The sequence below is a fragment of the Sylvia atricapilla genome, chromosome W (genome assembly GCF_009819655.1).
Source record: "Sylvia atricapilla isolate bSylAtr1 chromosome W, bSylAtr1.pri, whole genome shotgun sequence".
Classification (NCBI taxonomy): domain Eukaryota; kingdom Metazoa; phylum Chordata; class Aves; order Passeriformes; family Sylviidae; genus Sylvia; species Sylvia atricapilla.
Window position 1 is genome coordinate 21,056,190 of NC_089173.1, and position 17,338 is coordinate 21,073,527.

At 39.1% G+C, this 17,338-nt stretch overlaps 1 protein-coding gene across 1 annotated transcript in view; it reads left to right on the top strand.

Annotated features, from left to right (window-relative positions):
• LOC136373265 (transportin-1-like) overlaps nt 1–17,338 on the top strand; it is an 87,758-nt gene that overhangs the window by 46,359 nt on the left and 24,061 nt on the right. Inside the window, exons 9-13 of the mRNA XM_066338171.1 lie at nt 6,861–6,979; nt 12,030–12,090; nt 12,761–12,935; nt 15,616–15,768; nt 16,904–17,129. Coding sequence (XP_066194268.1) covers nt 6,861–6,979; nt 12,030–12,090; nt 12,761–12,935; nt 15,616–15,768; nt 16,904–17,129 — 734 coding nt within the window. The remainder of the gene's footprint in view (nt 1–6,860; nt 6,980–12,029; nt 12,091–12,760; nt 12,936–15,615; nt 15,769–16,903; nt 17,130–17,338) is intronic.

Genomic DNA, 17,338 nt, shown 5'->3' on the forward strand with positions numbered 1-17,338 from the left:
TTGTTTTTTTTTTTTGAGAGAGAGAGACAATAAAGCTTTGGAGATTGTATTGTCAACAAGTGATAACTTCTCTGACTCTTCACCCTCCTGTGATCATACAATCCTAGAATGGTTTGGGTTGGAAGGAACCTTAAAGGTCACCTAGTTCCAACCCCTCTTCCATTACTGGAAGGTGCTCTATGATCTGCCTTCTTTTCTGAACAGCTTTCTGAACTGGAAACAGACTGAACACCCCCAACTCAGTCTGTCTTCATGGCAGAGGTGCTTCAGCCCTCTGATCATCTTCGTGGTCTCTGCTGGACTTGCTCCAGCAGCTCCACATCCTCCTTATGTTGGGGGCCCCAGAACTGTATGCAGTACTCCAGATGGGGTCTCACAAGAGTGGAGAAGGAGAATCCCCTCCCTTGACCTGCTGGCCACACTGCTTTGGATGCAGCCTAGGACACGGTTGGTTTCTGGGCTGCAAGCGCAGATTGTCAGCTCATGTTGAACTTCTCGTTAACTACTGTTCCCAAGTCCTTCTTGACAGGGCTGCTCTCATTGCATTCTCTGCCCAGCCTGTACTTGGGATTGCCCCGACCCAGGTGCAGGACCTTGCACTCAGCCCTGTTAAACTTCATGAGGTTCATACAGACTCACCTCTCAAGCCTGTACAAATCCCTCTGGATGCCATTCCTTCCCTCTAGCATGTCGACTGGACCACAGGACTTGGGGTTGTCAGCAAACAAATCAGTAAGGAACTTCTGGACTTTGCAGGTAGAAATTATGTCAGCCACCAGAAGATCCAAGATTGTATTCTCATTGTATCCCTTATTTTTTTGGGAAAGCTATTACTAAGCATCTTCTCTACAAAAGATAGCAGAAGTGATTTTTTCGTGAAGTTCAGACTTCTTCCACTTCCCCCCCAGTTTTGGGACTACTGTGTACTGTTAATGATTTGCCCAGTTCTGTATACATACATATCAATATGTGACAATGTAATATCTGAGAACTATTTTTCATTCAAATTAATCTGGTTTTGCCCTTTTGAAGCTTGAATATCTCCAAGCTGAATGTTTCTAATGGTTGCTGCTTTAACTGAAGGTATTCTTAAAAAGAGAGAAACTTGCATCCACATGACAGGGTTTTTTATGCTTATGGAGAATTACTTTTAAAGTAGTTAAGAATATTAATGATTCAGTAGTGATTCTAAGACAGAAGGTCTTAGCCAGTGTCATGCTTTTAAACAAGACAGTTTTAATATTAGCTGTTTTGCCAAGTTCCTTGAGGAACAGGGATGGTTGAATTTGAATTTCAGTGGGTTTTTTGAGCATGTACTTCCAGGTGAGCAGAAGCAGATATGTATTTCTCTGTGGGTTTTTTTTTCTCCTTCCTTTGTCTGAGAATATGACAACAGGATATATCAGAAGTAGACTGACCTAATAGATTTCAGTTATTAGATTGCACTTGTATATTCATACAGTATATTTAGCCAGGCACGTGGTGCCTAAGATCTTTTTCAATAGAAGTCCTGACTTTTTATTTTACAATGCATAATGAGATTACTTGAATGGTGTTGATAGTATGAAGTTATAACACAGAAACTCAGCTTGTTGCTAAAGAAATAAGATTGTTTGCATCCTGTTGCTTTTAGATAGATGTCTTTTACTGCTCAAAGGATTTTTCTTAATGCTTTGTGCATCATTTTTTCTTGATGGTTTGACATAGCAAGACTAACACAACACTATTACAGAGTACACAAACCAGTTCTGAATAAAGTTCCTATGCTATTTTGTAATTTTTTGTTAGGAAGCAAATATTTCCATTGCCTAAAGTCACTTTTTTAGCTTATCATTAAAAGTACTTATTAAAGTATGGCACAAGAATACTAAAGAAACCTAAAAGCCTTCAAACACTCTTCCCATACTTTGCTTTGATACTAGTATCACTGTTTTCACTATGGGGGCCTACAAGAAATATGAGGAAGGATTCTATCAGTGAGTGTAGTGACAGGACAAGGTGCAATGGTTTTAAACTGTTAGAGAGCAGGGTTAGATTGGCTATTAGGAAGCAATTCTTCCCTATGAGGGTGGTGAGGCCCTATGACAGGTTGCCCAGCAATGCTGTGGCTGCCCCATCCCTGGAAGTGTTCAAGGCCAGGTTTGATTGGGCTTTGAGCAACCTGGTCTATTGAAAGTTTTTTTCTGTCCATGGCAGTGGGTTGGAACTGGATAATCTTTAAGGTCCTTTCCAACTGTTATGGGTTAACACAGTTTGGTTTTTAGTTAAAGAGGAATATGAAATATTGCCCTGTCAGGACCCTTAGAATTGTTTGTAAAGGACAGGGACCTATCAGGGGCCAGTTCTTGGCTACTGGCATGTGGTTTGACTACTGAGAAAATGAAATGCGACTTTTGGTAATACCTTTATAAAGCTAAGACTGTGTTTCAGCCGCCCTCTTTTCTCCCGGTGAGCCACCAGGTAATATTGTGGGCAGCAAAAAGAGGCTGGCTTAGGCCTTGCTGCTCCAGACCCAGCCGGGCCTCTGGGAGCCACTGTCCATGAGATGGAGTGGCCCCTTTTCCCCCGGCTGCTGGCAGGGCAGAAGGGAGGCTGCAGCCCAGGGCTGGCCGTGTGCTGGGGCTGCAGCAGAGGGGGCCTAGCCATGGCTGAGCTCAATAACAGCTAGTAGTGGGGGAGGGGAGGAAAAGCCCCCTCCCTTCCTTCTTTGGGCCCCAGAGAGCAGCTCTGAGTGGCCCACACCATGAGATTGAGGGGTGGAAAAGAAGGCCTCTACCAGCCTCCCCAACCGGCATGGCTTTAAAATCTTCGCGGCTACCACCCAGCAGAGATCACATGACCACCGCAGGCCTGGGCAAGTTTTGACTCTTCCTTGCCAGCAGATGGAACTTCCAGAGCACTAGCCCCTTCCTGGAGTGAGAACAGACAAAGTGATTGAACTATAAAAAGACACAGCATGAAATTTAAGTCACTGAAGAGAGAGTGAAAAGACTATTTTGGAACAAAGGAGGAGGAGTAGCATAATTTGTCTGGATGTCTCTAGTAAACTATGGAGAATGGACTATTTTTCCTGTAACATATGAATGCTGTTGAGGGAGATGTAAGGTTCCAGTTAAAAGTGATATGAAGTTCTTTGCTCCTAAGGAAAAGGAGATTTTTAGGTTTTGAGATGAAGATGATTTTGGAGGTAGAAGAAGATCTTTGTTTTACACTAGAGGAGGCATCCTTAAACAGTACCCCTTATAAGCAGATATAGTCCATATGCAGTGTTGGGAAAGCTGCTAATGGGTAGGATTTCACAGTTTGAAGAGGTTCCTTTAGGATGGCTGCAGATTTGTGGCATGGAAGCCACCAGAGGACTGTTCTTCTTGTGGCAATGTCTCCATAGGACTCTTAAGAGAGACTCCTCTCCCCAAAGAACTGATGAAAGACTATTTTAAATGGTGAAACTGACTGAAAATTACAGGTTTTGTCTCTATGTTGTATGTGAGAAAGTGAATTGTTAGTGGGGAGGAGGAGTGCTTTGAAAGTTTTCATTTTGATTTTCATTTTTCCTTCTTTTGGTGTGTGTTAATAAATCTATTTTATCTTTAAGCTTGAGCCTGCTTTGCCTCTCGTAATCCTATTTCACAGGAGAAAAAGAGAGTAAACACTAAGACCACTACACTAAATTTAGCACACAGAATTCAGCGAACATGAAAACACTACAAACCATTCTATGATTTCCAGGCTGTGTATATGGCTCTTATACCACTGAGTGTAAGTAGCCTTTTCAATCTACTGCTGTCTAACTTCATGGAGCATCTATTATAATATATGCTTAAAGATGAAAAACAGTGTGAGGAGAACCTTCAAACAGACATTACTTTTTGTCATTCTGGTTTTGTCTTAGTGACAAATAACTGGATACAACAAAAGTGTTGATTTTCAAGCCCTCTGGGGAAAAATGCCAAATCACATCAGTTGTATTAATTAACCTTGCTTGAAATGATGTCCTGGGGTGACTTTATGATGCTAGTATCACCATTGTCTGTCTTTTTGCTTGGAAATGGGTCCTGTAGCTTTAAGCTAGGCCCAGAGAGACAGAGAAGGCAAAGCAGGGGGAGAAGCAGTGTGCAGTTTACAGACAAATGGATAGGACGTTTTTCAAATTTTCCAAGCTGTAATCTGTTAATTACTCAGAATAGAGCAGTATTTTTGTTGCCATCAGTTCTTAATCACAAAAATTACCTGTTAGGAAACACTTGCAATTTAGTGCACTTCATAGAATCACAGAATGGTTTGGATTGGAAGTGACCTTAAAAATCATCTTGCCCACATGGGCAAGAACACCTTCTGCTAGACCAGGTTACTCGGTGTAGCAATGGGGAACAAAGACACATAGACCCCCTTGTGCATGCAAATAAAATTACTTTATTGTAGAAAACACTCCCCTTTTATACCTTCAACTTCTGCCAGACATAGCCAAAACTTAACAGAAGAAGGGCACCCACTGACTGGCCCAGCTATAGCCTGCTGTCCACGCGTCCCATCACCCAATCAGCTTCCCATTCACATGCTGTCCATGCATAGCTGTCTCTGACCTCCCAACCGACCTCTAACTGCTTAGCCTGCAGCTGTGCCTTCCTACAGGGCTTTCTGGTAAACATAAGCTTTAGTAACTTTAACAATTATAACCCCATATCCTACAACTCGGAGGCCCGTCCAGACTGGTCTTAAACACTGCCAGAAATTAAGAAATGAGTCCATAATCTATCTGGGAAACCTATGCCAGGGCCTCACCACCCTCACAATAAAGAACTTCTTCCAAATATCTAATCTAAACCTACCCTCCTTCAGCATAATATCATTCTCCCTGTTCCTATCACTCTATGCTGTTGTAAAAAGTTGTCCTAGGGTGACTTTATGATGTTTGTATCTGCAGTCGTCTGTTCTGTTTATGTTGGATGCTGTGTTCTGTACCTTTAAGACTGGTTCTGAGAGCGAAGTGGGGAGAAAGAGAAGCACCGAGTTTGTTTTCAGAAAACTGCACTCACTTCTTCACATTCTGCTCCTGGAGTGTGTTCATTTGAAGCATGGACAGACAGCAGGACAGAGATCTCCTTTGCTTTTAGTTAGTTTTTAGCTAGCTGAGACAGAGAAGTTCCCTGGACTATTTTTTTTTCTTTTTCTTGGGACTGTTTGAACCTGCTCTTGACTGACAACCCAGAAGAGCACCGGGAGCTCACACCTGTGGCCCACCAGGGCCCAGGAGAGCATTTTCCAGAGCTGGAGGGACTGATAAGAGACTGAGTGAGCCAAGCTACACTCTACGACAAGGACTTTCTGGGTTTGCCATCTCTTCGGACAGCGAGAGGTTTTATTGTTTTATATTATTAATTTTTTTGTGCTTGTGGATACTTTGATTGTTAAATAAATAGTTTTTTTCCACTTTTTTTCTAAGGAAATCTTTTCCCGAACCAGTTGGGGGAAGGGTTGCTTGAATTTGCAATTCTGGAGAGACCCCATTTGGAGGTTTTCTCCCAAATTTTCTATAAACCAGGACAAAAGTCCCTCTCCAGCTCTCTTGAAGCCCCTTTAAGTGCTGGAAGGTGCTAGAAGGTTTCAAATCCTTCACTTTGCCAGTTTGAACAGCCCGAACTCTCTCTGCCTGTCTTTATAGAAGAGGGGCTTCAGGCCTCTGAGCATCTTTTTGGCCTTCCCTAGGTTTCCTCCAACAGGTCCACATCTTTCTTGTGTTGGGACCCCAGTGCTGGACACAGTTCTCCAGGTGGGGTGTCAGAAGAGCAGAGTAGAAGGGGAAAATCCCCTTCTCTCCACCTTCTGCCCATGCTGCTTTGTATGCAGTCCTGTAGGAATGCAGTTCTGTAGGAAGGGATATGTTTGTTGTAAATGTTGCATCCCTGAAATGCATAAGGATTATATAGGTTGCCCCATTCTATTTAATTTTGAGAATGAAATGGTATTCTGAAGAATTTCTTTTCTTCATTTTAAATGAATATGTGATGAAAGGTAGCTGCATGAACTTCCATGAGGCTTCTAAAATGAGTGGAAGGACCAACTGTTTCAGAAATAAGAGCTGGCATGAAAGAATGCAGAAATTACTGTTTTGGAAGTTGCAAGCACTTTCTCTAAATTGTTTTGGCAGTCATGTACAAGAAACTGATGTAGCTATGGTATATTTAGTCTTTCTACTTATGTAGGTATTTTATTATTTTTTGTTTAAGGGGATTTAAATTTTAACAGCAAGCTTAAAGATTTGACATTGAATCTCTATATTACCATTCATACCTTGAAAAAATGTTATGGGTTCTACCTAATTGCATCCTGTCAGATAATCAATTTTTGAAAGAGAGGCTTTTTTATGGTACTGGATATAAAAAGTATTTCCATCTTACCAAGTTTGTAGCTGTACTCTTTTATTCAGAAGAAGAAGGGGGAGTGGTAAAATAATTTTAAATCCCCCCCACTGTTCTCAGGAAACTGTTTATTATCTTGGGTCTCTGTCTATAGTTTCTTGGTAATAATGTTCTCACTTAAACTGGGAAAAAACTTGGAATCTGAATCATCTAGCATTGAGAAATAATTCTCTTTGCTTATTCTCACTATAGCCTTAAGTAGTCTTTTATATCTGTTTCTTCCCATCACCGCAAAGAAACAAAATTACTCTGGGAGCATAGTTTATTTTTGCAAACACACTTTGCAGTGTTGATAGCTTCTTCACTTAAAACTTACACATGATTGTGTGGTGTGTTTTTGTTTGTTTGTTTGTTTGTGTTTTTGTTTGTTTGTTTGGTTTGTTTTTTTGTTTGTTTTTGTTTTGTTTTTGTTTTTGTTTTTTTGTTTTGTTTTTTGTATAGTATATGCTTCAAAGGACCCAGGACCAAGACGAAAATGTTGCTTTGGAGGCTTGTGAATTTTGGCTGACTTTGGCTGAACAGCCAATTTGTAAAGATGTATTATGTCGGCATCTTGCTAAGTAAGTATTAATTAGAACTAGTTATTTTGAAATAGTCGTCCTTAAACTTCAGTTAACTTTTTCCTGGTTACTCTTTTGGAGACTTTATCTAGCTTGCTGTATGCTTGGGAGGAGTTTCTTGTAGCTAGTTCCTGTGCATATTAAAAATGGCTGTATCACAGAGGTCACTGGCAAGACTTTTGAGGATTTCAGACTTGGCCCTTGAGGCAACCAGAACTGTGTCACTGGTGCTTTATCTCAAGTTTAACATCCTGTTAAGTATCAGGTGGAGGCAAAGGTATACTAACATGCGCTTAAGCTTAAACAAACATCTCCATGTGATGTTACCTATAATATTAGGTGTACCATGAACATGTCTTCCTGACAACTGCTATTTGTGAGCATTTCTGTGCAATGCTTCTATGTGCATAGTCATGCCAGGGGTTCCCAATCTTTATGAAGACATTACAAAATTACAAGATCATTTAGATTTAGGAATCAATTTCATATCAGTTGCCAGGGCAATTAAGGCTTGAAAGCATATATAATGTGTTTTTCATGCTTCTTCAGACTGACAGTAGTTTTTTAAGCTTCAAAAACTTTTTCTAAGTTTCAAAAAGTTATCATAAGTCTTAAAATGTAGATCCTTGTTTGAATGGGAATTGAATACCTATGCTTGAGATTTAAACATCTGCATGCCTTCAACAGTGCTGAAAACTTATTTCCAGACTAAAGACTTTTTCAATAGGAAACAAATTCTTCAGTGTTCCCAGTAAATGAAGACCCAATTTTCAATATATGCATGGAAGGTTTTTGAAAACACTAAAGCAGTTCTGTCTGTGATTCTCCTCTTCCAGAGAAAGTGTGAAGAGATGCATTATTTTCAGCAAAAATGACCATTTTAGATGTAAAGCAATTTTATAAAAATAGGAGGGACTTTCCAAATTTCATTTTTCATAAGCATTTAGAAAACAGAATTGGTATTAAAGCAGCTGCTGTAGCAGTACAGGAATAGGAATTAAAAACAGAAGAACCAATGTTATGAGAAATCACTTTTGAGTTTTAAAATGTTTTTACTTAAATTCTGCTCTTATAGCTTAAAATGCAAAAGAATGTTAGCACAGTTCTTGATTCTACCTACCTCCTTCCCAATACACATATTAATACTAGTCACCTTCTCAGTATAAATTGTAAACCTCTTCTGTCCTACATGAACATTGACATTACAACAGATTCATCCTTGGTTTTTGTGATTTTTTGAGGAGCTTTTAAATTTCTAGTAAAACAGATAAGAATAACATTACATATCTCTTATTTTTCAATGTCATATTTGTTGAAAGCAACTTGTTTGTTGGCGAGTCTTTTTGATTAGGGCACTATATAAATTTTACAGTGCTTGATAACCTTAATTTTTTTATATTAGTTTAAGTGGGACAAGATCTTCTAGAAACTTGTTTGTTTAATATCTTGTTCCATTTTGCTCCTGTAGGTTTTTTATAAAATATATACTTCCTGCATACTTCATGAAGTATGATGCAGAAATGCCAAATAATGGGTGTTAATCTGAATACTTACTGTTCTTTCATTGAAAGTTCAGAAGATAATTGTTGTGAAGAAGTGGTTTCAGCTTCTCAGTCGCCATCAAAGCTATTGGCATAAAGCAAGTTTTAATATGTATTTGTGAAAGTGTGACTTTACAGAGTTTGATGGCAAGTCTCACTCTATTACTACATAGATGAAGCATACAAAGGAAAATTGGATTAGAATCAATTTAGAATGATTTGCATGGAGACTAGGAATGCAAAAGGGGGTAAGGGTGCAAAGGATATGGATACAAAAGATAAGGGTGCAGAAGACTTTAGCAGCACAATCATTGAGTAATTTAACATTTAAAAAGCTATTCAGTAGGATTTATTACAGTTATAACAGTGACTTAATTGTAGATTCATTATAAAAACATTCATACCATAATCAATTCACACATGCACAGGTAAACCCATGTGTGCACCTATTTCTATGTGCGTAAATGTACCTATCGAGAATTCCCCTTGGGTTCAGTGAAATGCATCAATTCCCTTTGCCTTTCCTAACAGGCAAGGGTTGCACCTGGAGGAGCATGGAGATGGAAGGGGAAATATCAGCCTAGGCCTCATCTTCAGCAATGGTCCTTTGAGTATCACAAACTTAAGGGTTTGCAATCTCTGAGAGGCCCCACTCAGAGGGAGGTGCTGATTCAGCCCACTGCAGTCCAGGAGAGCTCAAAGGGCCTCACTGACCCAAGTCAGTAACTACTGGGCTTTTTTTCTAGAAAGTCCGGTAACAATTGTACTGTTCCACTTGGGCTGTGATTAATTTTAAAAAGGTTTTGTAAGAATGGTACCACTTCACTTGGGCTATGAATCAGGTAAATTATTTACCAAGACTAACAAGGATAACTGCATATCCTTGTTCTTCACTTTGGTCAGGCAGATGATGTTCTTGTCATGGTCAGTGTTGTTCCCACCTATATCATGCAAGAGCTCCTGGCACAGTCAGAGACACTTCAGTGCCCAAGTGGTGTGATCAAGGGATGCTTCACTGCTCAGGTGGTTCAGTCAAGACTTGTCCGGAGCTTCTGAGGTTGTAGGGCAGGCCTGAGGATGGGGGGGATGCACCACCACAATGCCCCCATGACTAAAATCAATCTCTCTTGCTCCACAGAGCGGTGGTGTGGTCACCTCTTGCCTCTGTGTCTATACACAGGTTAATGCCATGTTCCAGTTGTAATTTGAGGGAAATTTTTGTTTAGTTCATATTGTCATTGAGGTGTGTGACTACTATTGCTGGCCTGAATACCTTCAGAAACAATACTCCTCAGCTGCAGAATATAGAGACTGAATCTGTTGCTGGTGCTTGGTCAGTCCATGGTGATTTCAGTATTAGCTTGATTTGGCATGTAATATATATATATTTATTTTTATGGATTTATTTTTGTAGTTAATGTGTTTATATGTAAAATACTTTAAATACTTGACCTTTTTTTTTCCCTAGTCCTTTTATTTTTTTTGCCATGCATCATTATCATTGGAGACCCATGGCCATAACCAGTTTAATAACTAAGTAAAGTTCTAATATAGACTAATGACAACTGATGTCAAGATCTCTGCAATGTCAGGGACTTGTCTTAAGGAGTGATACTTGAAGTAATCACAAAAGGATAGGAGGGCTTGATGCAGTTAGACTTCCATCCTTAAGAGTAGTGGGGTAGAGTTTTCAGCCATAGGTAAGTAAAGTGACAAATAGTATACAGGAGAGCCAACGTAATAACTTATCAAGCATATTTTGGAAGTATGAATTCTTACCAAAAAGTTTTTGACCTTATTTCTAAAAGGTACTTCAAAATAGATTTCATCATGTGGAAGAATATCCTATTTTTAAAGTGTAAAACTCAGTTGTGCCATCTGGCTACATCTAGTTAGAAACTAACACTTTTTCAGATTATTAAGTGTTAATGAACTTCATGAAATGGAGTATGGTTAAGGTACTGACTTGTTATCAAGCTAAGGTTTTGTCTAGGTTTTTTTGTTTGGGTTTTTTTGTTGTTGTTGGGGGGGAGGGGGTGGAGTGTGGTTACAGCCAAAATGATGGACTAGCTAACTGAAAACCAGCTTGCTTTATTTATGTGTTATTTTGATATAGAATCATGGAATCTCTTGAGTTGGAAGGGACCCATAAGGATCATCAAGTTCAACTGCCTGCTGCTCGCAGGCCTATCTAACACTAAATCATATGACTAAGAGTGTTGTCCAGATCCTCCTTGAACTCTTATCAGGCTTGGTGCCATGACCACTTCTCTAGGGAGCCTGTTCCAGTGACTCGACCACCCTCTCAGTGAAAAACTTTTTCCTAATGTCCAGTCTGAACTTGCCCTGATGTGGCTTTATTCCATTTCCTCATGTTCTGTTGCTGGTCTCCAGAGAGAGGAGATCAGCACCTCCCCCTCTGCTGGCCTCCTCGAGGATTAGATTGCAATGAGGTCACCCCTCAGCCTTCTCTTCTCCAGACTGAACAGACCAAGTGACCTCAGCCACTCCTCATAAGTCTTTTGCCCTTGAGACCCTTTACCATCTTTGTTGCTATCCTTTGGACGCTCTCTAACAGCTTTATGTCTTTCTTATATTGTGATGCCCAAAACTGCACACAGCACTCGAGGTGAGGCCACCCCAGTGCAGAGCAGAGTGGGACAATCACCTCCCTTGCCTGTCTGGCAATGCTGTGCCTGATGCACCTCGGGACACGATTTGCCCTCCTGGCTGCCAGGACACTGCTGACTCACATTCAACTTGCCATCAACCAGAACCCCCAGGTCCCTTTCTGCAGTGCTGCTCTCCAACCTCTTGTCCTGTTTGTCTGTACATGTAGGGTTGCCCAGTCCCAGGTGCAGAATCCAGGACTTTTCTTTGTTAAGCTCCATATGGTTGGTGATTGCCCAGCCCTCTGATTCTTCTGTCTCTCTGCAGGGTGCCTCTGCCTCCAGAGTCCACAGCTCCTCCCACTTTAGTATCATCAGCAAACTTACTTAATGTACATTTGATTCCTGCTTCCAGATAATTTATAAAAACATTAAAGAGCACTGGCCCTAAAATTGAACCCTGGGGAATCCATGGATAACCAGTTGCCAGCCTGATGTGACCCCATTTACTATAACCCTTTGAGCCTGACTCATCAGCCAGTTGTTCACTCAATCTATTATAAACCTTTTTAGGTGTGTGCTTGACATTTTGTGCAGAAGGATACTGTGAGAGGCAGTATTGAAAGCTTTGCTAAAAATCAAAAAATCTTCACATCTACTGGTGCCCCTTTGTCAGCTAGATGGATGACCTTGTTGTAAAAGGGAAGTAAGTTGGTTAAGCAGGACTTCCCTCTCATGAACCTGTGCTGGCTGTGACCAATGACTGCATTGTCTCTCAAGTGTTTTTCAATAAGTCCCAGAATAACTTTCCCCATAATTTTACCAGGTGCTGAAGTGAGACTGATAGGCCTGTAGTTTCCAAGGTCTTCCTTCTTGACATGTATCAATATTTCTTTGTAGACTGATACCTGTGCTGGTAAATGGTATGAAATATTCAGAGATTGATATTATTCTGTTAAAGGTAAGCATTCCTTTCTTTTATACTCAGTAAGAATATCTGGTTAGCTTCTGACTTGTAAATCAGAATGGTTGAGCTGGTAGACCAGATCTGGTCTGCCATCTGTTCAATGGAGATTTAGCTTTCTGGGGCAAGGTGTGCTGTGCCAAAAACTGAATGCAACTGCTGCCATGTTTGTTGGAAAATAATCTATGGGTTCTCCTGCTTTGCTCCTCTCCCCTTGCACCCAATATTGGCAGAGCTGGGATACTTTTGCCCATTAATTACTGCAGCAAAGCAGCCTATAAAGAAATTATCAGAATTAATTTTAACGCACTTCTAGCTTGAACTACACAGCTTTTTCCATCACAACATTTTACAATGTGTCTGTGTACTAGAATTTCTCTATTTCTTCTTCTTTCTAATTCCTTTCCATCAAGAGTAATTTCTTAACAAGAAGAGTACTTTGTGCTTTTCTGTGAGATTACCTCTGTTGCTTCTGTTTTCCCAATTTTTTTCTGGTAAATACTGTATCACAATGCAGGAACAATGGCATTTTTAGTTAGCTAGGCAGCACAAGTGGGATGTGAATTTTTCACGTTTATGAAATATTGAACTAAAATTTGCACTACATTCTTAACTTCCTTGAGCAATATAGTTGCACTGGTTTATCTGATAAAACATTTTTTGACAGGGAGATGTTGAAGAAGATGAAGCTATTCCAGATAGTGAACAGGACATAAGACCTCGTTTTCATCGTTCACGGACTGTAGCTCAGCCACATGAAGAAGATCGTATTGAAGATGATGATGATGATGATGATGACAATGATCTTGATGATGATGATACTATCTCTGACTGGAATTTAAGTATGTCAAAGTAATGTGTAAAATGTTTTAAAATATAGCTACTTGCATAATACAAGAACCACAGTAAACAAAGGAGTTTTTTGTGTAGCAACACTGAGGCTTTGCTTTTGAATAGAAAATGAACTATCTGCTGATATAATTGGTGTTTCAGGCAGAGGGGTAGTCTTTCAGGTAATGTTTTGGCTATATAACTTGAAAAATCTAGCCACCTCCAAACTTATTTTGAATATGGCCAATAGATCTGCAAACATCTACTAGATGCAATTCAACAGAAACTTTGGATTTTGAATTTTAATTCTACATGGTAATGCAAAACATGTATTACTGTTTACTTTTTTAAAAGTCTTTGTGGTGGATTGACCTTGGCTGGAGGCCAGGTGCCCACCAAGCCACTCTATCACTCCCTTTCCCAGCTGGACAGGGGAGAGAAAATAAGATGGAAAACAACTAGTAGGTTGAGATAAGCCAGTTTACTAAAGCAAAAGTGAAAGTTTATGTGCACACAAGCAAAGAGGAAAACAAAATAGGTTTATTCTCTCCTTCCCATCATGAGTGATGTTCAGCCCCTTCCCAGAAGCAGGGCTTGAGCACTCGTAGGGGTTGCTCCAGAAGGCAAATGTTATAAATAATGAATGCTCCTCCCCTCCTCCTCCCTTCCTTAGTTTTTATATCTGAGCTGATGTCATATGGTATGGGATATCCCTTTGGTCAGTTTGGGTCAGCTGGCCTGGTTGTGTCTCCTCCCAGGATCTTGCCCATTCCTACCCTACTGATGGGGGGTGGAATGTTGAGAGAGTGCTGATGCTGTGCCAGTGCTGCTCAACAGTAGCCAAAACACTGGTGTGTTATGAACACTTTTCCAGCTACCAATGCAAAGCACAGCACTGTGAGGGCTGCTGTGGGGAAATGAACTCCAGCTCAGCCAGATCCTATACAATCTTACACATTGTTCTTAGCTTAATAATGCTTTCTTTTAGTTCAGTCTTCCCTCTAAATCTGGTTTATGTCCAATTTTTTTCTTCCTCCTACATGCTACTACTGACCACTATTACCAGTAGTTCAGTATAGACGAATGTGCCTTGAAGCTTATGGATCAAACAACTTTAAGACATATCTATATTTTAAAATAATACTAATACTGAAACTACTGTTGTTATTATTATAATTTAGAAGACAAAAAGCACAAATATATTTTCCCTTGTAAAGTATCTTTTTTATAGTTTTAAATTCATAATGCTGTTGTAGTCGCTGTGTATAGAGATTGCAGAATTAAATCAGTATTTTCTGGAAAACATAACTGAAATAACAGAGGGTGCTCTGTGATCTACAGTTGGTTAAGAGGATGAGGAAGCTAAAGCTGTCTAGAAAAGAGAGAGAACAAAACAGTTAAGAAATATGTTTTAATATATGTCATCTGTACTTGAGAGAATTTGGATTATCTGAATTTCAGAATTGTGTGCCCAGTTTCTTATCCAGTGCTCTATATTTGACTTCCAATTTGAACAGAGAGAAAATGTCAGCACAGCCTGACAGCAGCATTGATTACTAATGAGACCTGGTAACTAAATATGGGAGCCCACCTTTTTTTCCTCTAGTAGAAAGCTGACACAGTCTAAGCTGAAGCAGCAGGTGCTGGTCTTGCAAAGTCTGTGGTGTTTATTATTGTTTTTTAGTGGAGATCTGCTCTGAGTTGAGGGTTCATGTTTGGTTTTATTCGAACCTGTTGGACAACATCTAGAAGCAGAGTAGAAAAAATTTTGTATTTATTGTCTATACCAGTAGTTGCTACCTCCCAAGGGAAAAATTCTCTGTATCTTGTTTGGGCCTACTAGCAGTTTAGATCCAGTTTAGGATTTTTGCATGTTACATTTGCTATGTATATTTTGCCTGATTACCTGTTTTGTATATACTTTTGTTTCAGTTGGATCAAGAAACTGAGATCATAATAAGCTGGAAAAAATGCATTATAGATTCTGTAATACGAGTATTCTTTATAAATCAATCTTAGCATTATTTTTCTAGACATGTCAACCCCACAGCAGAAAACCAGAGTAAGGATTTCTGAATCATGTTTTGAAGCTGTTCTTTTATGAACTTTTGTGTGCTAAAATATGAGATTAAAAACTTGCAAACAAATGTCAAAGTTATGTTCTTTGTATAGGTGCATCATGGAATTAGGAGTAAGCTCAGAGCAGAAGTTAGTAAATTTCTTTCAATCTCTAGAGATTGATGATTTTGCCTTTTTATTTGCTTTGAGATATAGATCATGTTTGAATATTTTCTTTTTAATCACTTGCTAGTATTTTTTTGCTATTTCTCCTTTCTCCTTAATTTCTCCAGTATGCTGCATTCATGTCACAGACCTTCCCTCTTTTGTAGTGTTACACCATTCTCAAGTTATGCAGTGTATATAATGTCACAATATAATGGTGTGGTTCCTGTCAGTGAGTGTTTTAATATCCCTAGTGTATAAGTCCTTTTAGTGGCTATAAAAATGCTGCAAAAATGGCTCTCTAAAAGCTATGGCTTTGTACCAGAGCACAATGGATCCCTGTGTATTGTAATGAAATTAAAGTATCTTTCCTCCTGATACCCTGGCAGCTCAAAGTTAAAATGAGAATCATACTCTAAATACAACTGCTTGTATAATAAGAAGTTTAACATTGTCAATTCCCCTCAGGGAAATGTTCTGCTGCTGCTCTAGATGTCCTGGCTAATGTATTTCGTGATGAACTTCTGCCGCACATCTTGCCCCTTTTGAAGGAATTGCTTTTCCATCCTGAATGGGTAGTTAAAGAATCTGGTATCCTTGTTCTTGGAGCAATTGCTGAAGGTAAGGCAACAGTTACTGAATCAGGTTACTGAATTTTTATTGGTTCTAAAGCAGCTCTGGGATCCCTTCTAGGTGAATTTATTTGTCCAAGCAATTATACATCCTTAGATGTGTTTTTTTTTTTTAGTGATTAATCTCTACATCTATTAGTTGATGACCGCAGTTACTTGTTTGATTTTTCATTTTCAAATTTGTGCATTTTTGGAGGCTTAAATAACTTAGATAATTTATTTTAATACTTCCTTTCTTAACTCTGTAGCATATATTTATTGGTCTCTCATGAAATACTACCTTTATTTGATACATCAGGAATATTTATATTTCATTCAGTGTTTTCAGGAATGGAGAAGACAAGTCCCATGACTTCAGTGCCCTGAACTGCTTTTTGTGGATGACTCTCTGATTTAAATGTGTTAACTTCCATTTCTTTGTATTTACTCATGGTCTTGGGTTTTTGCCTGTATTTCCATAATCTCTGTCCATTTTGCAAATTGAAGGAATATGTTTGGGTCCATGCCTGGATTATCTATCTTTTCTGACAGTGCCTAGTGAACATATATTTTCTTTGTTCTAGAAAGCATTTTTGTTGGTTTTGATTTAAAGTCAAGCAAGGTAAAAGTTGGTACTTCTTGCAAATCTCAGTGTATTTCTGCCCTTGCTGACTGGAAGTGTGCAGCTTTTATTGCTGGTCAGTATTTGTGTTATATTAGGAGAAAAAAAAATTAAATTTTTTAAGAAATATTTTTTTAATGATATGTTGATTAGTTATCAAGGCATAGTTTTTCTCTGCTTGTTGTCTTGGTCACTCTGAGTAGACTGGCATAAGACTTCCAAGCTTTATAAACCAATTTTATTTGGATATTCTTGCTATACTCCCTTCAATAAAGCAGAAATTATGGGGATTGGGGAAGCACTGAAGTAGAAATGTAGTTGGAATGAATGTAAATTTGATTGAGGATTTTAATTACTGTTTATGGTGTTTCTCTTTAGGACTTAACATAAATTAGGTAGACTTGCTTTGTATATTGGTAAAATGTATGATAGAGGAAGAAGATAAATCCCTTCTAGGAAATAACAAAAAGCTTTGTTATGTTTTCTAATTCTCATGCTGTAATAGTTATATTTTTCCTTCTAGGCTGCATGCAGGGTATGATTCCATATCTTCCTGAGCTGATCCCTCACCTTATTCAGTGCCTGTCTAATAAAAAGGCTCTTGTGCGATCCATCACTTGCTGGACTCTTAGTCGCTATGCACACTGGGTAGTTAGTCAACCCCCAGATACATACTTGAAGCCATTAATGACTGAGTTGCTAAAGCGCATTCTGGATAGCAACAAGAGAGTACAAGAAGCTGCCTGCAGGTGAGCCAAAGCTTAAACAAAAAGTACTATCCATGACACTGCTTTTTCATGAGAAAATATTTTAATGCCTTAATTGGTTATTCTATAACTCCGTTTCTAGCTCTTAATGTATTTTTTTTCCTTTTAAATTGGAGTGGGTTCAGCTTCTGAAATTGTCACAACTGAGTTGTGGTAAAACAAAACCAGATAATTTCTCTTTCTCTTGTCCA